The 25810-nt window shown below is 36.7% G+C and overlaps 2 protein-coding genes across 4 annotated transcripts; both read right to left on the reverse strand.

The window, feature by feature from the left end:
• Positions 1-636: 636 nt before the first annotated feature.
• esr1 (estrogen receptor 1) lies at positions 637-16338 on the reverse strand. Of its 3 annotated transcripts, none has more exons than XM_051139301.1 (9): positions 15691-16338; positions 14939-14980; positions 11982-12205; positions 8796-8912; positions 8329-8667; positions 4963-5101; positions 3176-3309; positions 1343-1526; positions 637-1266 (listed from the first exon to the last, which is right to left on the reverse strand). In XM_051139301.1, exons 1-9 carry the CDS (start codon positions 16149-16151, stop codon positions 996-998), a joined length of 1911 nt encoding a protein of 636 aa, XP_050995258.1. In that variant the 5' UTR covers positions 16152-16338; the 3' UTR covers positions 637-995. The 3 variants fall into 3 exon arrangements, with proteins under 3 accessions (XP_050995258.1, XP_050995259.1, XP_050995260.1); XM_051139303.1 differs by having other exon boundaries at positions 1063-1228; positions 15691-16335; XM_051139302.1 differs by lacking the exon at positions 14939-14980 and having other exon boundaries at positions 637-1236; positions 15691-16331.
• Positions 16339-19795: 3457 nt separating this feature from the next.
• On the reverse strand, positions 19796-24581 carry armt1 (acidic residue methyltransferase 1). The gene is made up of 6 exons (XM_051092150.1): positions 24510-24581; positions 24325-24395; positions 23666-23771; positions 23288-23529; positions 21522-21687; positions 19796-21220 (listed from the first exon to the last, which is right to left on the reverse strand). Exons 2-6 carry the CDS (start codon positions 24375-24377, stop codon positions 20441-20443), a joined length of 1347 nt encoding a protein of 448 aa, XP_050948107.1. The 5' UTR covers positions 24378-24395; positions 24510-24581; the 3' UTR covers positions 19796-20440.
• Positions 24582-25810: the final 1229 nt, after the last annotated feature.

The raw sequence follows: 25810 nt of genomic DNA on the forward strand, positions 1-25810 counted from the left end.
CTACGCCTTTGTTTCTTTGTTTGTGTTGCATATGTGCCCTCTAGCGGTGAAATTACATACTGTGCCTTTAAGTAAGTTTGTGATGTCAAAGCTGTCACTTGATTGGTTATTTAAAAAAGAAGAATTAGCAGCTTCTACATAAATCTTTCTCTCAGTGCACCACAAAGGCCCGAGAGCCCTTTTTCACAAGTTTGACACTTTTTCAAAATGTCTGCTGAATCCCAAACTTAACTTTGACTTCCAAAACTAATTGTTTTAAATCAAATAACCATAGATGTATTTGAAGACTTAACCTGTCCGTTTTTACCAAGCGGCAACCTCCCGGTCTCCCTCTTGAAGCCAACATGGAAGTGACTAAAACTGCAATTCATGGACTGGCCGCTAGAGACTGGCTCCAAAAGGGCGTCAATCCCATAGACTCCCCATGTTAAAATGCCCAACTTTACAGCAGAAAAAAATATGTTTACAGCCTGGTACAAAAAGTGGTTTTGGTCTATATAGCTAATTTTGCCCTTCATGTCAACTGTGAGGGGGGTGAATTTTTTTAAAACTCATCCGTTTAAATTATATTAAGCCTTAAATTTCTGCATAATTTAGGGCGTGGCCAGTTGAGTGACAGGTGGATTGCCGCTGCTGTCACCACCATCGCGCTAGGCAGGCGTGGTTTCAGCAACCAGCTCCACCCACATCCCACCTCTTTGCCTATTTTCGATTATCCGGGAGTGACGTGCGATTCCAAGATGCCGACGGCCAACTCCCGCCCACTAAGAGGTTCAGAAATGCTCTTCAGAAACCTACGGGTGATGTCACGGACACTACGTCCATATTTTTTTACAGTCTATGGTTTCTACAAGTATCTTTTTACTTTTTAAATGTGTTAATTTCTTAATCTAAAGTGGACTGTGATAAGGCACAAGGAGAGACTTCAATTCCAATTAGACAGCACTGACTGGTTCACAGTCTTCACATTCTTCAGTTGTTGGATTGTACATGGATCAGGGGTCTGGACTCTGGCCGTGACAGGCAGTGTTGGGCTGAATGGCTCCAGGACCTCTGGAGGGGCTGCTGCTGCTGGTTGTGGGTGTAGACCGGGGGTCTTTCTCACTCTGTGCCCACGGTCGCTGCACCTTTCCTGAAGAATGGAATCGCTGGGCGTCCAGCATCTCCAGCAAAAGGTCATACAGCGGGACTCGATTCTTACATTTCATTCGGTACAAGTGCTCCATTCCTTTGTTGCTTTCAAAAAAGGAAAGCAAATGTAACATGCTTGACTATAATATAAGCATTTTTTTTTAAATGGTAGTGTGTATGAAATTATGTGTTTATCTTCTTACTTATTTACCTCATGTGTCTGATGTGTGAGAGCAGCAGAAGGAGCTGAGCCTGACGGCGGGACTGCAGCTGTAGCGAGGCACCCGATTTACTGATGCAGTAAATGAGGGCATCAGTGATGTTGTCCAGCATGCACTGCACCATGAAGCTGTCCATCAGGGGCTCCACTGGACTGGAGCAGAATGAAAACGCACCTGACCAGACAGAAAAGATAAACAATAACCATTTAAACGTTACATATTAACTGATACCTAAGACATGTTTAGGGTTGTTACACCTAGGGGATGACGCTTAATTGACTACTGTGCTTTAATGTTCAAAAACATTGAAGGAGTAGTTCACTTACAGAATTTTACAGATAATGTACTCACCCCCTTTTCATTCAAGATGTTCATGTCTTTCGTCAGCCATAAAGAAATTTTGTTTTTTGAGGAAACCATTTCAGAAATTATCTCCATATAGTGGTCTTCAATGGTGCCTGCGAGTTTGAACTTCCAAAATGCAGTTTAAATGCAGTTTCAAAGGGCTCTAAAAGATCCCAACCGAGGAATAAGGGTCTTATCTAGCGAAACAATGTGTATTCTGGTTCATGACAGTTAGGGTAGATCGAAAAACTCTCACCTCATTTTTTCCTCAAACTTCAAAATCGTCCTACATCGCTATTTTACCTTTTATTGTAAAGGCCATTTGACCTTCTTTGCATGTTCACTTTGTAAACACTGGGTCGGTACTTCTGCAGCGATTTTGATGTTGGAGTAGAAAATGAGACGGGAGTTTTTCATCAGACCCTAACTGTATTGAACCAGAATACACAGAGTTCACGCTGTGCTAGACAAAACGAGCGTTTGAGGTTAAAAAGTATATAAATGGTACTTTTTTTTAGAAAATGACTGATCATTTTGCTAGATAAGACCCTTCTTTTTTGTCTAGGATTGTTTAGAGCCCTTTGAAGCTGCATTTAAACTGCATTTTGGAGGTTTAAACTTGGGGGCACCATAGAAGTCCATTATATGGAGAGAAATCCTGAAATGTTTTCCTTAAAACACATAATTTCTTTATGACTGAAGAAAGAAAGACATAAACATCTTGGATGACAAGGGGGTGAGTACACTGACTGTACATTTTTGTTCTGGAAGTGGACTACTCATTTAAAGGGATCATGAACTGAGAAACCAAAATTGCGTTGATCTTTTGACATATAAGAGGTCATTGTACTATAAAAACATCCTGTAAGTTTCAGAATTCAAAACTTTTACCAGAGAGGCGAACAGGTCTACGCAGAAACTCAATGATAAAGATGGCTCTGAAGACAACAAGACTCTGTGCAGTGCCAAATTGTGGAAAACCAGTCTTTGCATTGCCTTCCTTCTGATCCCAGCATTAGGAAAAAGTGGATGAACTTTATTTTTAATGAGGTTCCAGACCGCGTCAGTAAGAACTTGGTCCTTTGTTTACTTCATTTTGCCACAGATTAGCTTGTGTTTACAGTTACCCATAGTGTCATCGATGTAACGCTTGTTCCCTCTCAGGGAACCGAGGTTATGTTAGTAACCAGAACGACTGAAAAACAAAATGACTGAAACTAAAAGTCGATGCTGTATATCGGATCCAACTGTCGCAACAAGTGTGAGTAACTGTTTTCAGTACGTGTTTTCAATACAAGCTCTGCTACGTCTTTGATCACATGAAATTTTGATGGGATTTTGTGAATGTGTTGGATCTTACATGATTGACCAGTCAGAATAAAGTATTCCAGGGTGCGTTCGATAATATAATATATATCTTTGTTTCCAAAGTACTCAAATCATACAGTTCATTCACTCTCTGTGACTTGCAGACTCACCAGAATTGAGAAGTATGATGGCTTTGAGACATACGAATTCCTCCAGCTTGAGTTTGAGGCTACGAAAGCGTGTCACAGTCGCCAAGAGCATGTCGAAAATCTCAGGCATGCCCTCGACACATTCTCCTTCACTCCTGTAAAGAGGTAGACCAGCACTTTATCCATGCTAGGAGATTGTTTGTGCCATTTTCTGTGATGTGTGCCTTAAAATAGCCCTGTTTTTTGCTTTTCGAGTGAAGCTGTGAACATTGTACATGCTGTTTCTGTTTACTTTACATGAGAGAAAAGACTGTGCCTCTAATGGACTCTCTGTAGATCATCTGTCTTTCATCAGTTCTTATCCTATCCTGGCAGTCTCCTTCGTTTTTCTCATTCAGCTTTCTTATCTTTTCAGTCCCCTCCAAATTTTCACTCAAATTTTCTGGATGCTCTATTAAACCGCCAAACTCATGACGCTGTACATTTTACGGATGTTGGTTTTGATTAGATTCGTGTTCCCTTAGTCAGCGATGATGCTGTTCTTCAGAAGCCCTTTAAAGACCATGTTCCCAACCGGGTCCTCTTTAATTACAATCTGCTTGTGACATGGTCTTCTGAAGAGGAGCACTAGGCCCTCAGGTAAATAGTTCACATCCTTTTTAACAATCTAGTTTTCGTTTCATAATCATTCAATCTCATTTTATGAGGCACGGCCCTCTGCTGGGCCAAATCCTGTCTGCAGGGGGACAAAACCACATGCAACTCAATGTTCTTTATGAAATTGAGGCAAAAAATAAGCACATGTAGAGAGAATGCATCAGGTCAGTATGACATCTCAAAAAGCCCACAATCACACTCACAGCATTAGTATCAAGTAAAATTGCCTGAGACTAAAATAAAGCACTGAGTTTCATTAGAGTATAGTTGTCCCAGCAGGTTTCTGTCACGGCACGTTAGTGCTTTTTCATTATTCTTAACAGTCAAGCAAGGCTAAATGGAATCAAAACAATTTAATGTGTTTTCAAAGCGTGGCTGCACACTTTTCCATGTCTGACTAGATAAATATTAGCAGGGATGCACATTAGTTTTTAAGTCTAGACATTTGGCTTGGTGCTCACACTGCACATAGCATGTCCCATTAAATATAACTCTAAAAAAATAATAATTACCGTAATAAAAGTATTATTATTATTATTAATATAATAAACAAAATATTAAATACAGTTTGATTATACTATTATATTTTAAAATAAAAATGAGTATTAAATAAAAACACATCTATTTTAAAGTACACTTAAAAACATAATCGACATAATAAAAACATAATCAAACACGTCGATGCGCAAATGAGTAGTCTTAACTTGTTTAGTCACCACGCACCACGTATGTGCACCCTGAATGTAAGTAATGGTAACTGTGAGAGTAAGTTCAATTTATTATTTATTTATTGTTTATTATAAGTTTATTGTTTATTATAAGTAAGCTTATGGGCGAGACTTCCTGTTCATAGCCGCTATAGAGGAATAAAAACGTGCAGTAAACAGTAAAACTGTTTGAACTACAAACCAGTGTGTTCATAATTAAGATAATACATTAAATAACATGGTAAGATACACCAATTTGCAATATCAAGTAGCAAAATGAGCTGCTTTGTACATCTAAGAATAGCTGGATGTGGATGTGACTGGAAACCAGATTAAGCAGATTAAACAAATGGCCGCTCTTTTGGGAGAAATAAGGTGGATACAAAAAAACAGAACTAATTATTTTACAGTGGCCTACAAGAGGAAGCACAGAACATCCAGTACCTATCAAGGATGAGATCCTGAGCAAAAATGAGTTTTCCAGGTGAATGAATAGACCTCCATATGAGGCCGATCATCAACACCTCCAGCCAAGAGCTCTCCAACAACTGAACCTGGTCGTGCAGAGAAAGATCCTGGAAGCCTGGAGAGAACAGTGACACATCATGCTTCATACACAACTTTTCACTAGTTTGGGGTGAGTAAAATATTGTTTTTATAAGAAATTATTATGTTTAATCAGCAGGGATGTATTAAACTGTTCAAAAGCAACTGTAAAGCCATTTATAATGTTAATTTTAATTCAAAGATAATAATAAGAAGTGTTCTTCAGCACAAAATCAACATTTTAGAATTCATGGGACACTAAAGACTGGAGTAATGGCTGCTGAAAATTCAGCTTTACCATCACAGGAATAAATAACATTTTAAAATACACTTAACAGTTACTTTAAATTGTAGTAAAAATTCACAATATTACTGTTTTTACTGTATTTCAATCAATAAATGTAGCCTAGCTGATCATAAGGGACACTGAAAAACTTTTTTTTAATCTTATGACCCCAGATTTTTGAATGGTAGTCTGTGTGGTCTCACTTTATATTAGGTGGATTTAACTGCTGTGTACTTACTTTAAAAATAAGTACAGTGTACTTACTGTGTTAATATTATATTTGACTGCTATTGAGGTGGGATACGGGTCCGTTTAAGGACAGATTTGGTGGTATGCGTAGGTTTAGGCATTAAGGTGGATTAAGGTGTAAGGGATAGGTCAACAGTGTAATTATAAATGTATTTACAGAAATTAATTACAGATATAATTACATGCAGGTATCTTTTAAAATATAAGTACAAAGTAAAAACATGTAAACAATAAGTGCATTTTATCAAATGATTCATTTAAATGTAAGTACATACTATTTAAGGCCACCTAATATAAGTGGGACCATATATGTTGTGCAGCAAGAACAATAACAAGGTAAAACAGACTTTTACATTTTCTAAAAAAAATGACTGATGCATCTGCACCAAAATGATTCTAGAATGTTCCGGGCAGCTGTTATGTGGTTATTGGTTTTTTAATACGAGAGGTTGCTAGGCAGTTATTTATTGGCTTTATAATATTCTGGTTGTTAGAAATGGTTCAGGTCCCTCATTCAATGTGAATTTATGGGAGTTTTCACCTATCAATACTTAGGAAAGTAACAGCACACCTCTTCTCATGAAGCTGGATGATTTGAGATATTATTCATATCAATAGCACAAGGATGCAGGGTCGGAAATTAATGAGGGTTGTGGCAAAAATGCCACCAAAATGAACAAAAATGCCTTAGAAATTCAAGACAAAGGGCCCTGCAAAATTAAACAATGTATTAACAGCTGTTGCGAATAAAGCGAAATGTGAAAATGACTAAAAAGTGTCAATTCGCGGAGTTACATTTAGATTCGCTAAATTTGTGCACCGTTGAACCTTAGAGCCAATCAGACATGTTTCTGTTGAATTTAGGAATTTATTGGCCAATCAGAGGCACTTGGATTAGTCAGTGCTGAAAACGCTGGAGCTGTATTGAGTGCGCACGCTCACAAATTCCCTCATCATAAACAAAGTGCAGATACGGTGTAAATAAAAGATAAATTTCGTAGCTTTAGTGATCATAACGGGTGTTTTTGCGTAGCTTGTGCTAAACGTCATGGACTGACATGTTTGTCTATGAAGCCAGAATGATGTTTTTTGTTGTCATAATATTGCAGCCCTGTGAGCTCCTGTTTTTTTAACATGTTTATTTAGATGCAGTTTTAAACAGTCTATTGTTACTGACAATAGTTAAATATTCATTAAAGTAATTGGGTAAATTTAAAGGGGTCATCGGATGCAAAGTTCACTTTTTTCATGTTGTTTGAACATTAATGTGTGTTGGCAGTGTATGTACAAATCTACCCTATAATGATAAAAATCCATGCAGTGGTTTTTAATTAATCTGTAATAATAATATTCCCTTTTTCAAATCGAGCCGACACCGACAGAGGCCGCTCCCACGATAGTTGATTGACATGAGTGTCTTACCTCAGATCAGCTGTAACAGTCCAACCTCGATTGTTTCGATGCCGGAGCAGGGATGTAAGTTAGACAAGAATATCTCAGATTGAGCGATTGAGGTGTTGTGTTGCTGGATGTAATAATGAACATAGTGGTCGTCATTTACTACCGACATCTGAGCCGCTGAAGATGCGGTGGATTAAGTTTGTTTGTGAAGGGACTGCACCTCCCGATCTACATAAATACATCTATGTTCGCGTAAATCATTCATGATCCAGCTTCACCTACAGCAGAAGTGAGTATAAGGTTTTTTTTATGAATCTCTGCAATCACTGTTCCTAATAATGTGCTAATTAGCAAGTTTAGCAGCTAAACGTGGCTAAATGCGGCTAAAGTAAACAGGCTCGTCACTTCACAGAGAGTCGAGAGGGGCGGGGCGAGCAGAGCTCATTAACATTTAAAGCAGCCTCGACCAGATCAGGATGATTTTTGCAGAGCTGATTTTGGCAAGGAAAAAAGGGTGTTGTTTTACCCAACCATTGAGAATTTTTAACCAAAGTATATTATAGACTTTTCATTAAGACCCTAAAGAATCATATCAGTGTGTGGAAAATGGGCATCCGATGACCCCTTTAAGTATTTGACATTAAAGACAACATATGTTTTTTTATAATAATACAATTATTATAAAAATTGCCCTCACAAGTGTAAAAATGCCCTTGGAAAACAATTCCAAGGGGGCAAATATTGCCCCTTAATGGAAAGTTAATTCCTAACCCTGCAAGGTTAGATTGCAAATTTAATACTAGTACTATTAGTAAAAGTGATGCACCACTTTACAGCATATTTCTTGCCTACAACTGAAATGATCTTCCTTGGTGATGTATAAAAGGTTTAAGGTTACCACCATCCAGTAAATAAAGGAACCTGAAATTTTCAGGGCTGTATAAAAACATTTAAGTTTTGTCCCCTGTATCCCATGAGATAAATTGTTTACTTCTCCAAGGAGGGATAATTAAGACATCTGCACATTAAATATAACTCTCAGCAGGTCTTTTAATGTGTGCAAACTCAGCTGGAGGCTAAAACAACCTGAGCCACAGCACAGATCTCTGTAATAACACCCATGTTCTTTATCTTTACGCCTGTGACCTTGTCATTTAAATCTCTGCCACCTGTGCTGTCAAAGCCCGCTGCCACGGTTACAAAAGCTGGCAAGGCTGTGACCGTGGGTTCGTTTCCTGGAAGTGCTTTCTTCTGATTTACAACCCACTCCCTTGATGCTGCACTCACAATTAAAGCAACTTTAATTGATCTCTTAAAAAGGATTTTACCTGGTACTTTCTTAGCCCAGGCAATCATGTGGACGAGTTCTTTGTCAGCCATGTTTGTGAGCAAGGACATCATGGTGATCTCGGTGTACGGGCGGCTGTGTTTCTGTCGTGAGCAGACGGCCGGCGGCTCTGCCCCCAGAAGCAACACCAGCACCTGGTCAGGAGGCATGCATAAAGCGCTGACCACACCGCCGCTGCTCTTCTTCCTCTTGTCCTGCAGGGGAGCTGTTCTCAGACCGGCGCGGCTTGAAGGCTCACTGTAGCTCTTAAAACGATCTTCATTACAGCTCCTTCTCCTCTCACGCCTGATAGTGCGGCCTCCGCGGTCCTTACGGATACCTGTAATGGAAAACATGCAGGCTGTTTTTATTTACTTAGAAATAGTAAAATATACATAGAATCTAATACATTAAATATAAATTATGGAACCTTTCAGGGAGAGAAAACTAGGAATATCCTTTATGTACCTCCTTTCATCATGCCGACTTCATAACACTTGCGTAGTCTGCATGCTTGACAGCTCTTCCTGCGGTTTCTGTCAATAGTGCACTGGTTGGTTGCCGGGCAAACATAGTCATTGTGACCTAGCGGCAGAGAAATCAAGCTTGTTTTTGATCATTCTTTTACCTTCAAATTCTTACTTAAACAGTCTTTTTAAGATCTGCTTTCAGAGATGTTTTTCTTTTTTAACTTTTTATTAGCGATATGTAAATACTGTTCCGGCAGAAGCAACAAAGAGTGCAGTGCAGCGCATCAACGGCCTTGGATCTGATTAAGAGCAGGTACATGCTGTTCCAGCGCTCCAAATGAAATTTTAAATTAGATGATTGTGTCTCAGCCAGAAATGTCACAGACCTACACACAAACACATACACACTGACATCCAGACAACTGTATAAAACCACACATCTAATCATAATGAGGATTGTAACAGGATATTCTACAACAGAGAATCCAGAACTTATAAAAATTTAGATGTAAAAATATTTTAGGTTAACAAGCTATTTTGACTGGCCAGCAAAGATGACCTGGAAACTGTAAAGAGCAAATCACCATTGTGCCCTTTAGAAAGACTCCCTGAAACAAAATCACAATCACAAATGCCTAAAACAGCATCATCCGCAGTGTATATCAGGATTATATATATATTTTATACATTTATTTGATCCAAAATACTGCAAAATCATTAATATTGTTATAATATTGCTATCTTTACTATCTTTACACAACTACTTTCTATTTCAATATATTTTAACATTTAATTTATCAAAGATACATTTTCAGTATCATTACTCCAGTCTTCAGTGTCACATTATCCTTCAGAAATCATTCTAATATGCTGATTTGCTGTTCAAGAAATATTTTTTATTATTATTAATTATTTTATTATTATCAATATTTTAAACAGGTACGTACATTTTTCAGGATTCTTTGATGAATTGAAAGAACCAAAGATCAGCATTCATCTGATTATAGAAATTAATACTTTTATTTAGCAAGGATGCTTTAAGTTGATCAAAAGTGATGATAAAGACAAAAGATTTCTATTTCAGATAAAAGCTGTTCTTCCAAACTTTCTGTTCATCCAAGAAACCTGAAAAATTCTACTAAGCTGTTTTCAACATCATATTTTTTTTTTTTTTTTTTTTTTTTTTGAGCAGCAAATCAGAATGTTAGAATGATTTCTGAAGGATCATGTGGCTGGAGTAATGATGCTAAAAAATTCAGCTTTGAAATCAAAGAAATAAATTAAATTTTAAAATATATTAAAATAGAAAATAGTTATTTGAAATAGTAAAAATATTTCACAATTTTACTGTTTTTGCTGTACTTTGGATCAAATAAATGTAGACTTGGTAAGCAGAAGAGACTTCTTTAAAGAACATTGAAAATCTTACTGTTCACAAACTTTTGACTCGTTTTGTATATTTAACAGTGAAAGTGATCCTTTACATAAGATTCACAAGAATCTGTAAAAGCAATTCTTTAAAGAAAAGTAAATAAAGTTTGTGGGATCTGAATCTTTTTTTTGCAGGGATCTTAAACTCAAATTGTATTAAACAATTACATATAGGCTACTGTATGAAAATCCTTTAATAAAACCAAATCCAAACTACAGAAAGTAAAAATATATTTACTCTGCTCTTCTCTTCTCTCTGTCTTCCTGTCCTGATGGTGTGTCTCTTCTAAACATCTTGGCTCTCTATCATTCTGCACTCCCTTATACTTACTGTAATTTCCTTCACCCGGTGTGTCATAAAACCCATTTGTCAGGTACACATTTACAGTCATTTTCCTCCAGTTTTCCTCACCAGAATGGCAGTTAAAATCAGCAGCAGTTACCTGCCTCAGGAAAGAGCTCATCGGGAGCTTGCATGTCAAGGTCAAGCTCAAAACACCTACTCGGCCTTTAATCTCACCAAACTCACCCAGATCTGCACCCCCTTCCAACGCAATACAATACTGCAAATAAGGTGCAAGCAGAAACATCTGTGTGCTTCCATTGTACATATCAGACAGCCTTTCATTAGATCTAACACATGTGAGATTTTGATTTTCACCTTTTTCTGTCAGTAGGGGTAGGACAGCAGGGAACATGCAAGGGTGATTATGGTACACATTCACGCATTGTATCTGACAGCGTAAGGGCTTGACTTGAAAATTATTATTAGGAAATTGAGGAAAATCTAATTATTTTTCTTTTTGCTGGAACCCATATATTTTTAGACAATTTTTGGACTAAGAAAACTGGGCACTAAATGATGAACCTCTTTCCAAGGATGAATTTTTTTTTTTTTTTTTTTTTTTTTTGGTATTGCAGACCTACTGTTTTTATTATCAGAGGTTTATTAAAAATTATTAAATGGCTGTTGTTATGTGTATGTATAGAGTGTTTTCAATGACACGTCATCAAACGGCCATATTGGCGGCACTGAACGTAAACAGTGCCACTAAAACAAACAAAATTTTTCAGATTATTGCTGCTGAAAATGTTCAATTATTGTCATGTTTTGGTCTGTACTAACATTTTGATCTGTAAAAACATTTGAATTACTACAGACTGCCAAAAGTTATAACAAATCAAGGAGAAGAGTGCAGAAAACTGAGAAACAAAATGCATTTATGGTTGGCCAAACTGAACCAGGATTTTCAGGGCAAGAATCTTGACAACATTTGTTTTTGTTCTTATCATTTCCAGTCAGGTAAGTGACATATTAGGCTAATATCTAAATTAATACTGCTTGTATGAATCTTTATCACCTATTAACTTTAATTTGTCAAAATACTGCGCCCTTTCCTGCTTATTAAGTCATTCGCTATATGATTTAGCAGCTTCCACACAATTTTTCCATGTTTTAGACGACACAAATTAGCAGAACAACCTATTCAATAGTACACTAACCGTGAAATCCATGCTGCTGTTTACATTTGAGTATCTGGATTATGGCTGCGCATCCGGGTAACTGACTAGCGTGACGTAAAAAGAACGTGTGCTTAAAATCTCTGATATTAAACGCTAGTAATTTTAAAGCTGCACCATAATAAAGCTCATTACTCCAATTTACAGTAACGTTAACAGCGCTGAGGGTCCATTCACACAGAGTGCATTTTCCTTTTGCTGACATTCAGAACAGCAAGACAGGACTGGTTACCTTGAATGCTTCTCTTGAAGAAAGCTTTGCATCCCTCACAGGACCAGACTCCATAATGATAGCCAGAAGCATAGTCACTGCACACCGCACAGAATCGCGTCTCCTTCTCTGAATCAAACACTCCTGTGGCTCTTGATCCGGAGTACAACTCCTGCCTGTCAGTGGCACTGCACAGCTCCTCACACAAACCAACACCTCCTGGCTGAGAAGATACCACACTGGACCTACAGACAGAAAGAGGTAAAATGTCAATATAGAGTGGATGATGATAGAAACCAGCAGAGAAAGTGACTTTTGTGTTGTAATTCACTAGTCACGCTTTTGTATGATATATTTAACATGATAGTTATTTCCATCTTATGCTAGGTATTAAAATGAATTGTATCTAAATACATTAAAAATAGAAAATGCAAAATCTGTCAGGTTAAAACTGGCAAGTGAATTTAGGCCTCACAACATGATTTATTTTAAATTTTTAGTGCTCTTCACTGTTAACTTTAAAGGGATAGTTAGTTCACCCAAAAATGAAAGTTGTAATTAATTTCTCACCCTCAGGTCAATTCAAACTCAAGACCTTCATTCATGTTCGGAGCACAAATTAAGATATTTCTGATGAAATCCGAGAGCTTTCTGAACCTGCATAGACAGCAACGCAACTGACAATTTTCAAGACCCACAATGGTAGTAAGGACATAGCTAAAACAGTCCATGTGAGATCAGTGGTTCAAACGCAATTTTACGAAGCTATGAGAATACTTTCTATGCACAAAGAAAACAAGAATAACGACTTTATTCAACAATTCTTCTCCAAATCATTATCGAGAGTACCATGACGCATGCGTGTTCATTCCTCAGCACGTAAACTAGGGGCAGCGAATGCGTTGTTTATGTGCAGAGGTACTCTCAATAATGGCCGAAGGCGTGATTTGGAGAGGTGAATTGTTGAATAAAGTCATTATTTTTGTTTTCTTTTGCGGTTGAAATAAGGTTGAACCACTGATGTCACATTTTAACAATGTCCTTATTACCTTTTCGGGCCTGGGAACATTTCAGTTACATTGCTGTCTATGCAGGGTAAGAAAGGTCTTTTGATTTCATCAAAAATATCTTTCTTTGTGTTCTGAAGATAAGCAAACGTCTTACAGGTTTGAAACGACATGAGTGTGAGTAATTAATGACAGAAGTTCCATTTTTGGGTGAACTATCCCTTTACGTGAGCATATAAATGTAAAAATAGGAAAAAATGCACAATTAAATATCCACCACTGGCAGATATGGAGAATAATAATGAAAAAAAAATCTCTAATATCATCTGATAACTGATATGGTACTATAAAAGGCAATAAGTGTAAATAGCAGTATTTTCTTAGCAATATGCTATTTACACTAAGTGCAAATAGCAAAGGATTCTATTTACACTATGTAAAAACAGCAGTATTTTCTTTGCAATAATATTAGTTAGACACTATTTATACTAAGTGCAAGTGGCAGATATTTGCACCTCAGTATTGTAGTGCATTATAAAACTATATGCAATAATAACATATTGAGTGTAAATTATCATTTTTATTTAAATTATTAAATGGATGCTACCTTATTGAGACAATAAAGCCTTCACTACACCTACCCCTAACCCTAACTGAGGCATGAGGCACTTTATTTTACCCTTTTTGATTATTTCCTTCATTTTTATTGAAAATAAAGGCCTTTCCGATTTGATCTGTGATGTGAAGAGAGAAGAACAAGTTTGGCAAATCACCGCCTTGGAATTATAAGGTTGTATCTGCATTCTGAGCAGTTTTGAGAGATTGAGCTTCAAAATTTTGGGGTTCCATAGACTTCTGTTAATAGAACCCTTTTTGTTTTCTAAAAAACGAAATGGCGGATTCGAACTCAGGTCCATGCTATGCACTTTACAAACCCCACTGGAGCTGTTCTTTCGCAGGCGTCTTTTGTAATATTGTCTAGTCCAACCACACTTTAGTGGGACGAGTTAGTATAAATAGCTTCTGCCAGCAAGGCGGGCTATTTGCATTTAGTGTAAATAGAAACTCTGACTATAAAATCCTTGGAAATAAATAAATATGAATTATAGATGTATGTATAGATGTATGTATATAGATATATGTATATAAACAATCTTGAGATACAAATTTGTAATATCCAAGGAGAATATGTACGTGACAGCAAACAGGGGACAAGTGTGACCATCCCCATTTCCTTCTGACCTCTTGTTCCAGTGTTTGTAAATATTTATTTTATCTTTAATTCTGATGTCCAACAGATTTATTGCGTAACCTCAAAAATTGACTGCAGTGCTGTTCAGTGTCATCACATGACCTCTGGGGTCCCCAGGCAGCCTAAAGCAGTGGATTAATTCGTATTCTCAACTATGCCAGGAGTAAACAACAAATTTGAGCAATAGTTTTTAGGTCTGTTCAACACGTGCTGTAATAAATTTTTATTAATTAAATTCAATTCATGTTAATTATATTTAGGATTGGTTATCAGTGGTGATGACTATAGCAGGAATGTGCAGTAAAAATCATGCAGTTAGTTAATGACATGTATTTAAACAAACAGTGAACACTATTAACAGCAGTGATTATATGTTGTGATAAAAACTATAGCAAAATTTGGTAGTTTTGTGTGTTGGTTCAGGGTTGGCGTTAATCCATTAACTGTACCTAGATCTTCTTTCAGTTCTTGTAAAAGTAAAAAAAACAGTACTCCCTGTGTGTTCAGACAATAATGTTGTTTTCACTAATTGTACTTTTCTCAAGGTCTTGAGACAGAATTTTTAGGAGGCTCTACAAATGTACACCTCTTACTGTGTACTTCAGTGCCCACATCAAATTGGTGTGTTTTGCAGTCCTAACCTTCCAAGAAGTCAAGAAATACCAATAATTAACAGCACAAACCTACAACATAAAATAACAACATAAAATAAACCATACTTAGTCAGAGAGCACTCGATATGTCCTTTAGGAAAAACAATTCTGAAAGAAAACAAATGTCAGAGACCATCTAGCATTAAATGTTGATCACACACAACCAGTATATTTAACAATAACCCCAAAAAAGATGTTTACACAATGCAGTATTCTATGTGTATGAAATACATGAAACATAAGTTTTACCATACATTTTACTCATTGAAATATTGTAAAATTCCATAATGGCTAAAATAAAAAAGCATGGCTAATAATAGTAATAAATTCATTACAAAAGTTGTGGTTTGTAAGCAAATTAAACATGTTAACAAAATGTGTAAGTGTAGAATGTGCCAGAATTGTTTCACCAAGATTTGTGTATGTAAGGCGTTGTTTGTAAAAATTACCCTTGGTAAGCAGGTATCCAAGCAGGATTTGAGTGCTAAACCAAACATTGTGCCCCACTGAACCATAAATCAGGTGTAAAACACCTCCAAAAACACCTCATCTGATTTGCATGTCTGTTTTAGAATCTTAAACAGTTTCTTTTTCTGTTATATTTACTATTTTAGTTTAACCTGGATTTCACCATAAAAATGCCAATAGAAACTTGATGTTAAGAGACAAAAAATTCAAAATGTTCATTTTCAATGTCTATACAAGTTCTTAAATCCAATATATCTCTTAAACTTTTGTGTAAACTTGTAAAATGGTTCATTTGAAGCTTTCCTCAAAACATGACCACTACCAGAGCTCACATTTAAAGCCAAACTGACCTGTATACGGTGCTTGAAGGGGTGTCCAGATAGTAGGACACCTGGTGGGACGAGTGGTGTCCTCCATGATGGCTCAGGTACGGGGACAGCTGAGGGCTGGAGGGTGCAAACATGAGAGGGCTGCTGGATTCGGTGCCTAACGACTGCAAAGGTTCTTCAACAGGGGGCGCGTGGGGGTCCGGGGGAGCCGGGTAGTATCCGACCGAGGCGGGCTCGGCGGGTGACGAGGTGCCGTAGGTCTGCGTGGGGTTTGGAAACTCATAGGCTCCATCAAGATAGTTGACAGAGGAACTGATGGCTCCTGTGCTGTTCTCCTCCTTAGGGTACATGAGGGAGAGTTTGTGGGCAGCTGGTGGTGAGGAAAGTCCCTGCAGGTCTTCTCTCTCCAGGCTCGGGCTGGTCCTGCGTCGCTGCCTGGCACCAGCAGCCTCTCCGCTGGTCTGCCCTCCAGACATCACCATGGAAACACACACGCAGCCAGCGTGACTTAAGGTACTATCTGTTCATAAGCAACCAGCAAAAGACCGTTTCTGTCTTTTTTAAGCTCAGTCTTTTTTTTTTAACCTCCCACTGTCTTTCTTAAACTCTTCCCCTTGTTCTGCTTTGCTTCCGCCCTGCTGTTCTGCCTACTCCTCCTAAAAAAAAACCTTCCTCTCTCCTCCAGTCCGCCTTGGGCTGAAAGGACAAAGTGTGATGTTTTTCGAAAATATGTGAGGCTGCTTTCCTTTTTTTTAAAAAAAAATACCTTTTTCTTTCATTATTCAGTATCTAAAACTGCTATTCTAACAAAAAGCCTCTTTGTAGCCTTAAACATTGCACTTAAGGAAGGATAAAACGCAATGAGCAACTGAAGGAAGATGTATAGTCAAGTCTGATGTGAGGTGCTTTTCTATTAAACAGGAAACAGGACAGGAAACTCAACTGAAAGTACTAATAATAGAAAGAAATGCTTGATTGATCACATCATGGAATATCATTTTTTGTGAAAACTAAAGAGAAAAGAAGCAGTTGTAAACATTCCTTACCAAAAATGAAACCAGTCCTCTAATTTATAAGTTTAGCCCCATCGCAGGTAGCCTAGATGCATCCCCTCGCTGATGTATCTCTGACTTCCCGTACTTTCACTGTCGGTAGCTCTGACTTAAAAAACAAAAAAATCAAAAAAGGAGGTAAACAAATTAAAGACAGCCAGATCGATACTGACGGTCACTCTTCAGAGCAGGTCACGGCAACCAGGTAAACAAGAGATAGGAGGTCACCGCCTGATTCACTTGCCGAAACCTTTGGATTTTACAGGTGATGTGTTTTTTTTTAAACTACTTCACATGCTGCCTCCATCGGAAATTATACTTCAGAGAATTGATTATATTTGTTGAAAGATTTTTGCAAAAGGTTAAATAAGGGAATAAAATATTGTTTAGCTCACAACGGACAAACAAGTCTGATTGATCCTAATCATTTCTCTGTACTGGCAGTTATTTAAAGCTGAAATGGAAAGTGTGTAGGTGCTGGCGCTCTTCATTAAATGCTGTGTTGGAAGCTTGGCTAATTGAGTTTTGATTTCCTTTTTTAAAAAGGAACATTACTAGTATAGGCTTTTTATTTGGTAATACTTTTTGTGTGCTAAAATAAACACTGCTGTCCAAAGGTCTGAGGTTAAAAAGAATTTTGTAAAGAAATTAATACTTTTACTCAGAAAGGGTGCAATAAATTAATCAAAAGTGACAGTAATTAACTTTATAATGTTACAAAGATTCCTGCTTCAAACATATGTTTTTTCATTTGAACTTTCTATTCATTAAAGAATACTGGAAAAAAAAGTATTGCATTTTGTACAAAATTATTAAGCAGTTATGTTAAAGGACATGATGTTAAGGGCAAAAATTTACAGATAATGTACTCACCCCCTTGACATCCAAGATGTTGATGTTTTTCTTTCTTCAGTTATAAAGAAATTATGTTTTTGGAGGAAAACATTTCAGGATTTTTCTCCATATAGTGGACTTCTATGGTGCCCGCAAATTTAAACTTCCATTATGCAGTTTAAATGCTGCTTTAAAGGGCTCTAAACGATCCCAACCGAGGAATAAGGGTCTTTTTCTAAAGAAAAACACAAATTTATATACTTTTTAACCTATTCTCTTGTCTAGTTCTGCATGTTCTCTGTGCATTCTGGTTCAAGACAGTTAGGGTATGTCTAAAAACTTCCATCTCATTTTCTCCTCCAACTTTGAAATCGTCCTACATCGCTGCAGAAGTACCGACCCAGTGTTTACAAAGTGAATGTGCAAAGAAGGTAAAACGCCCTTTAAAAAAAAAAGGTAAAACAGCGATTAGGACGATTTTGAAGCTGGAGGAGAAAATGAGATGGGAGTTTTTTGACACACCCTAACCATGTGCATGGCAGAGCTAGACCAGACAAGCATTTAAGCTTAAAAAGTATATACAAGTATATAAAATATATATATATATATATATATATTTTTTTTTTTGTTGTTGTTGTTGTTGTTTTGACCGATAAGAAGGTTTTGACCGAAAATGACCGATCATTTTGGTAGATAAGACCCTTTTTTCTCAGCTGGGATTGTTAAGAGCCATTTGAAGCTGCATTTAAACTGCATTTTGGAAGTTCAAACTTGCTGGCACCATAGAAGTCCATTATATGGAGAACATTCCTGAACTGTTTTCCTCAAAAAAAAAAAAAAAAAAAACATAATTTCTTTACAACTGAAGAAAGAAAGACAAGAACATCTTGGATGACAACAGGGTAAGTACATTATCTGTAAATTTTTGTTCTGAAAGTGAACTACTCCTTTAAGATGTGAATCCATTTATAATGTTAAAAATCATTTTTGTTTCAAATAAATGCTGTTCTTCCTAAAAAAAAAAAAAAAAAAGTCAAGGTTTTTTCAAAAATATTAAGCAGCACAACTGTTTTCAACAGTAATGCTATTTTTTACTCACATATTAGAATGATTTCTGAAGGATCATGTGGCAATAATGAATAACAATAATGAGGAATAAATTACAGTTTAAAGCACTTTAAAATAGAAAACAAATATTTTATAATTTATAATAATTTTTGTAGTAATATTTCACAATATTACACTCTTACTAGCCTATTTTTGATCAAATAAATGCCACCTTGGTGGAAAAAAAACTGAAACATAAAAAATTCTTACAAACTTAGAAGTGAATATAGTTTTCTCTTTTTTTAATTAAAATATGCAGCACTGTCCTCAAACATAATGGCTGCTAATGCATTAAATGAAAACATGCTGATTATTAGCTGTTTTTTTACAAAATAGAGCTGATAATAAAACAAACTGTATTATGTGAAACAGCGTGTATGATGTATGTGTCTCAATCTGCTGTCTGCGGGTTTCTGATAAAAGCACGCTAAATAAACATCTTTTAAACATTTATTTGAGGCCAGTTGAAATCTTTAAGTCTGCTTTTGAGCTGGCTCTTGCCTTAAGAGAACTACAAACAGTTCAAAGACCAAACTCATGGCCTTGATTTTCAGGCAAAACAGCATGTACGCAGTCCTCCGCTGACCCCTAAACACAAAAAGATAGCGTTCACGTGATTATTACGTAACATCAATTCTTTGGGGGTTTTTTTATTCTTCTTTTCTATGCTCTGTAGAATGGAGGCAAGACATATTGCATTCACAAAGGATTAAGCAGTGAAGAGAAATTAATTGCATCTCTAAAACAAATTGTTAAACACAATTACATAAGAGTTTCATTTAAAGAAGAAAAAATGTTTTTCTTTTCCCTAAACTTTATTCAGCTGCATTCAGTTTTCCAAACAGTTAAGTTTTAACAAGTGTGTGTACATACGCATGGTATCCTGTCTGGCAACTGTTCCAGCATGCTCATAAATAAGCTTAAAAAAAATCATCATGGTGCAATTTTCATCAAAACAGACACTGGAAAACCTGGTAAACTTGCTTTGAAAGTGCTAGTCAATCCAAAATGTAAACAAACAATGATAACTCTCTGAGATGGTATATGTTTGGTGTTTTTTTTTTTTTAAATCAGGCAGAAGGCCGAATGCATTTCCTTATGATGACATTACAAAATCATTGTAAATTTCTGCATTGTTAAAAAAAAAAAAAAAAAAATGAACTGGTGTCCTCATACATTCCATGTTGCCATTACCTTACTAGAATTGTTTAATTAAAACAGTTTTCTTTAATAGTTTCATTTTAATTATGCACTCCATGCATAAATTAATACATTTGAAATATCTGTATACTACACAGTTTTAGTCTGAAATGCATATATCACTATTCTCAAGATGTTTTGGTCAATAGCATTTAACTAGAAGTTACAATTCAGGTTCAACACACGTATGGATTCCTATTAATTTTTTTCCTGCCATGTTTACATCTGTATTTTTCAGTAACTGTTCTTGTACACAATACAGATCAACAGTGCAAACAGAAATCATCGACTGTGTAAACTATGATCAAAAGATTGTCAGGTTTCAAAACACCATTATTCTATCAACAAGGACATTATTTAGTTTAACATTTATTTCAGTGTTTGATATGCAGAATCGGTAGGATTCATTGCGTGATTTGCTTCCAACCAAAACAACTGTTACACACAAATACAAGCAAAGATAGAACAACAAGTTTGTTTGGCATGCTGGTAACTGAACCAGCATCCTTTAGCCAATGATCTTTTCCTTCTTGGTAATTTCCTCATCAGTGAGGACTCTCTTTTCTTTAGAAACAACCCTACTGTTCTCTGTGTGGACTGGAAAACTGAACCACAGCGTATTTGCCATTAGTCATCCAGTCTGGATCCTGAGAGCTAAGCTTCTCGGCCTGGCCTGGCTGTAAGCCCACCTGAACATCAGCCTTCAGTGTCCTGAGGCTGCAGAGAGGGGCAGGCTGGAACCCCCTCAACGCTTGATCAAATGGAACCGTGTGCTCCCATTTCCTATCGCCAGTAAGCTTTCTGTAGTTGAGGTCTCCTTTGAAGAAAATCAGATCGGAGCCCTGGAGCGTGCTGTAGAGATCAGCTGCATCCACCGCCATGTCACAGAACTCATGGGGCAAAGTCCAAAAAGAGTGATCGTGGTAGGACCATGTACCGTCCTTTATGAAATGCTTCCATTGGACGCCGCTGGCTGACATCCATTTGTGATTGGCTGCCATGGTCTGCATGATGGTCCACTCAAAGTCTTGTTTGGTGACATCTGAAACAAACCACGGGATGGACTTGCCATGAAATCGGATGTGCTTGGCAAGTCCGGCAGAAACCAGAAAGTCGGCAAAGACTAGATCGGTGACAAGCTCAAAACCAGCGTTGTCTAAAACAATGTCCACTCTGGCGTGCTTCATCCCTGAAGATCCGGATCCTTGAGCAGCAACCAGCGTTGACCAAACCATGTTGGAGTCATCCACTAGGATGAAGCGCTGGAGATCAGGAAGAGAATCGAAGGGACTAGACTTTTGAGAGTTGTCCTGACCGGCAGAGATGGACAGATCACACTTGTTTCCCCACAGAGAGACCTAAAATACAGAATAAACCAGATTATGTGACAGCAAAATATCAATGAAGTGCATGCTGAAAACAGTAGCCACCCCTAGGCATGTCCACAAACTGGATGTCATTTGTGTAACAAGATTCTCTGTTCTAAAATAAAGATGTGACTCTTTAAGCTTATGGTTACAGCGCACTGAACTCGATTAGAATCTTCCATCTCCACGCAAACAAGAACAGAAGATTTTCCCAGAACAATAAACATAATGTCCCATAAACGATTGTTTTGAATGGCAGGGATCATTATATGCTGCAGCTAAGATCACTAACCTGGAGTAACTTGAGGAAACTGTCTCGCAGCTGAATCTCAGTCATGTTCTCCATGTTGGTGATGAGCTCCTGAAGGTATGTACAGAGGGATTTAATCGCCTGTTGAGATTCCAAGTAGCTTTGCGTCTTTCCCTCCTTAAACACGTCAAACTTATCCATTGGCGGACTTTGGAAACAAAATTAAACAAGTCAATTACTCAATTCAAAATGTGCCAATGCAACATGGAGACTACAAATAGTCTTGGTGAACTATAACTATATTATTATAATTACAAAAATACTTAAAGCACATACAGTTGAGGTAACATACAGTTGCAGTGTTCTTCAAAAAAAATCCTTCAGGACCCACAATTTTTTTTTTTTTTTTTTTTTTCATATTTTTTGTGTGTATTTGGACCCTTTCCAACTTTGACTGCATGATTTTGAGATCCATCTTTTCACACTGAGGACAATTGAGGGACTCATACGCAAATATTACAAAAGGTTCAGTTACTCACTGATGCTTCAGAAGAGTGCATTAAGAGCCAGGGGGTGAAAACTTTTTGAATTTGGAGATCAGGGTAAATTTAACTTATTTTATCTTCTGGGAAACATCCAAGTATCTTCTGTAGCTTCTGAAGGGCAGTGCTGAATGTGAAAAATATGATATTTGGGCAAAATAAGAAAAATGTACATATCCTCACTCTGTTCAAAAGTTTTCACCCCTGACTCTTAATGCATCGTGTTTCCTTTAGAAGCATCTGTGAGCGTTTGAACCTTCTGTAATAGTTGCATACGAGTCACTCAGTTTGCCTCAGTGTGAAAAGATGGATCTCAAAATCATACAGTCATTGTTAGAAAGGGTCCAAATACACAAAAATGCTGAAAAACCAAAAAAAATTGTGGGACCTGAAGGATTTAATTGTTCAGGACAAACAAGGTATTATTTTTGGTAAAATAATAGTTTTTTTTGGAGAACTTTTGACTTCAACTGTATAAGATAACACTTTGAAGCACTGTCAGTGCCTTTAATTTACAATGTCTCTAAAAATGATTTAAACTACTTAACTAATTACTACACTATTGCATTTCTAAGACAAATCATACCTTTAAATTAATTTAAACCTGTACTAATTTCAGTGTTCTTCCAGATATAATTTTGTCCTTGTATTAAAAAAGAAATATATTGTGCCGCTCTTATTGCTGAACTAACAAGTCAAATCATGTACCCATGATTTTAACTTATTTTAAATACCTAATTAAAACCATTTTCATTGTAATTGCCATATGGTCATGTGTTCATGTGAAGAGACATCTCAAAAATAAACACTTAAAAAAAAAACACATGCTCTTCATAATAAAATAAAGTTGTACAATACCATTCCAATTATATAACAAACATTTAATTTATATGATTATATTTGATAAGACTTTGAGTGTCCTAGAGCCTTGCATTTACATAGTCTGGTTGATAAAATTGTGATTTTAGTATTTTAAGAAGAAACAGTATTAATTGTTAAATTGAATTAAACTTTAAGATGATTTTGTGTAAAACTGACCACTTATAATTAATTTTTGATTACTCAGTGTACTAAGACAACTTTTGATGATTATATCATTAATTAAATTAAAGAAAGGTTTACTTTTTACTATTAAATGCTAAGTGCAATTAGACTTTAAGATACTTTGACTTTTAATTGAAATTTTGACAATAATAATTTAACTTGAGTGCAATTTCTCAGTGAATACTCATAATGTACGGACAGAATAAGCTGATTATGCCTTACTTCATATACAGAGCCTCCTGGATCTTCCGGTACATGTAACACTCGACATAGAGCCATGGTGACTTGAACCAGCTGACAGGCTTTCCATCTTCCATCAGGTCCTGCTGTCTTTGCATGTATTCATTCCAGGTCTGTGTGTCCTCAGCATTATCAATCAGAGCCAGCACAGGTTTGTCTGTCTGCAGTTCATTCCTCAGCTTGGACAGGAAAGAGATGGCCCTCTTTTCTGCCTGTGTCCCCTCCTGATAAAACACATTACATAAAAGTTAAATCTGGGAAAACAAGTCAAGTCAGCCCTATTTTATTTTGTGAATAACATACGAAAACACTGAAGATTGTCACAATCCTGAATGCAAAACACCAAAAGATCATATATACCTCTCCATATTCTTTGAAGAAATTGTCTTTATTGCGATGTAATGTGTCTATCACTTTTGTGAGTATGGTAGGTAGTCTGTCTCTCACAGTCAGATAGGCGAAGGACCTAAAAATGGGAAATAATTCAACATTTTATTATTTAGCTATTTAAAAATCATTCTGTGATTCAGAAAAAAAGGCACATTTACTATGGAGAACCTATTAAAGCTAAGACACAACTTAAGCTTTCACAAGCACTAGAAATTTCAAGAATAAGGCAGAAATACATCTAAAAAATGAACAAATAAAACCCATTACTAGGTGATAACAGGCAGTGGTTGGCTATGTCAGTGACTCAGTGTCATTACACCCACATTCAGCAGCATCATGGCCACTGAAATGAATGCATCTCAAAAGCTGTTTAGTCAACTACATTTCTAGACAGGCATTATATGAGAGTTTCGACTATGTTGCTCAAAAATGCTGTTAAATAGTCAGAGCTCTGAGTTGTTTTAAAGCACAGACATTGACAGATTATCAGACTGTCTGATTAACTGCAGCGAGCATTCATTGTAACTAAACATCACGTAAACAGATGATACATTTCTCGCCTTAGCCTAATTACATACACGACGCCAATGGTGAAGCATCAAAGCATATCTATGATCATAAAGACATACCCCTCAAACTTAGCAGAGAGTGACGACGGGGCCGATATTCCCTCTGCCTCCATTTTTGCAAACAGGAAGGACTAGAAGGGATTTTCAACAAACTTTATGTGAGAACGATCGGTGACCAATTCACAAAGTCATGTGAAAGTATAATTTAATACACTGTGTGCTTTACTCGCATATCGTGGGAATACCTGCAATCGCACATTAGCATGTTATTTGTTGTAATCTTAGGAGAAATCATAAACCACACTTAAGCTAAGTTAATATCTCGTCATCGTTGACGATACTGTCCTCTAGTGGCCTTGCAAAGAAACGTGGGTTTGCCATGTTGTCCACATAAACACGTAGTATACGGACAGATATGACAATATTCAGATTGTGTTTGTTTAAATTACCATAGCATTTAAAAGCTGCATCATACATTTAATTTAATATCAATTAAATTTTAATAAGCCTGCACTGGTTAAAAAAGAAAACATCTTAGCCAGATGGTTTGTGGCTGGTCTCAGCCTGGTCTGTTGGCTGATTTTTGAGGACTTTTGGGCACTTTTCAGCTAATCAAGCTGGGTGACCAGCCGGCTACACAGCTAAACAAAAACTTACCCGGAAATGACCAGAGAGAATCAGCTTAGTATTAGTATTTATATTTGAAACTATACCTATTGTAATGTCTCAGGATGACCTTTTCTAGACCTCCAATAATAATCTAAGGGGCTGTTACTGATTTACTGATATAGTCATTGATTTTAAACAGATAGGTCAGATTTGGTTTATATATCTAATCTACATGTTTTGAAAATGATGATTGCTTGATATGGATACTACGCTAATTTCTAAACCAGTAACATTTTATTATTCTGTTTACAGACAACAGCAGCAATTCTAACTAAACCATATTTAATGCTGCTAATGTGATTTTCAGAAATTGGAAACAGAAACCATAGTCCCAGCAGACCACATGGCCCTAACACACAGCTTGCATTCTCTGTATGGAGACGCCACCCCCCCAACTTCCCTTTCCTTGTTCTTTTTTTGCAAAGCCACAACTTGAAGTTAGCATCCTCATTTTGCATTCTTAAACTTCCAAGCTGTCGTAGACTAATCTTTTTATTTTCTTGTCATTTTCTCGCAATTCTTGCATGTATTTATTCATTTTGTTTCCCCATGTTGTTCATTTCCTGACATCTCTAGCAGGCCTGGTCAAGCCAGCTCACATCCTGTTCCCCTTCGTGTTAAGGGGGAACGCTTAGAGCCTCCGAACACAAGCAAACTAAAAAGGAAATTGTTCATTTTTATGTCCAGTTTCACTTGAATTGTTTAGAATGAAACCAGTGAAATGATTATTAAAAAGGATATGGGGGAAACTGAATTCCTTTTACAACCAAATGTATCTATTTAAAGTCTAAATGCATTTAAATAAATGTAACTAAAATACAGCTAATGAAAGAAAATGGAAAATGGATGATTCTAGTAGCTACTTTTAATTCTTCAT

The sequence above is a fragment of the Labeo rohita genome, chromosome 20 (genome assembly GCF_022985175.1).
Source record: "Labeo rohita strain BAU-BD-2019 chromosome 20, IGBB_LRoh.1.0, whole genome shotgun sequence".
NCBI lineage: Eukaryota > Metazoa > Chordata > Actinopteri > Cypriniformes > Cyprinidae > Labeo > Labeo rohita.

Excerpts from the sequence above, each read along its gene's own strand:
- esr1 (XM_051139301.1), bottom strand. The coding sequence starts at position 16,151 with ATGGTGATGTCTGGAGGGCAGACCAGCGGAGAGGCTGCTGGTGCCAGG. Across the intron at positions 3,310-4,962 it reads CAGGATCTCATCCTTGATAG|GAGTGAAGGAGAATGTGTCG; the intron begins GTACTGGATGTT and ends ACCTCTTTACAG. Across the intron at positions 1,267-1,342 it reads TCACACATCAGACACATGAG|CATGTTACATTTGCTTTCCT; the intron begins GTAAATAAGTAA and ends ATTATAGTCAAG.
- armt1 (XM_051092150.1), bottom strand. The coding sequence starts at position 24,377 with ATGGAGGCAGAGGGAATATCGGCCCCGTCGTCACTCTCTGCTAAGTTT. Across the intron at positions 23,772-24,324 it reads CTCTCTGCTAAGTTTGAGGG|GTCCTTCGCCTATCTGACTG; the intron begins GTATGTCTTTAT and ends TCCCATTTTTAG. Across the intron at positions 21,221-21,521 it reads GTTTCCTCAAGTTACTCCAG|GTCTCTCTGTGGGGAAACAA; the intron begins GTTAGTGATCTT and ends TCTGTATTTTAG.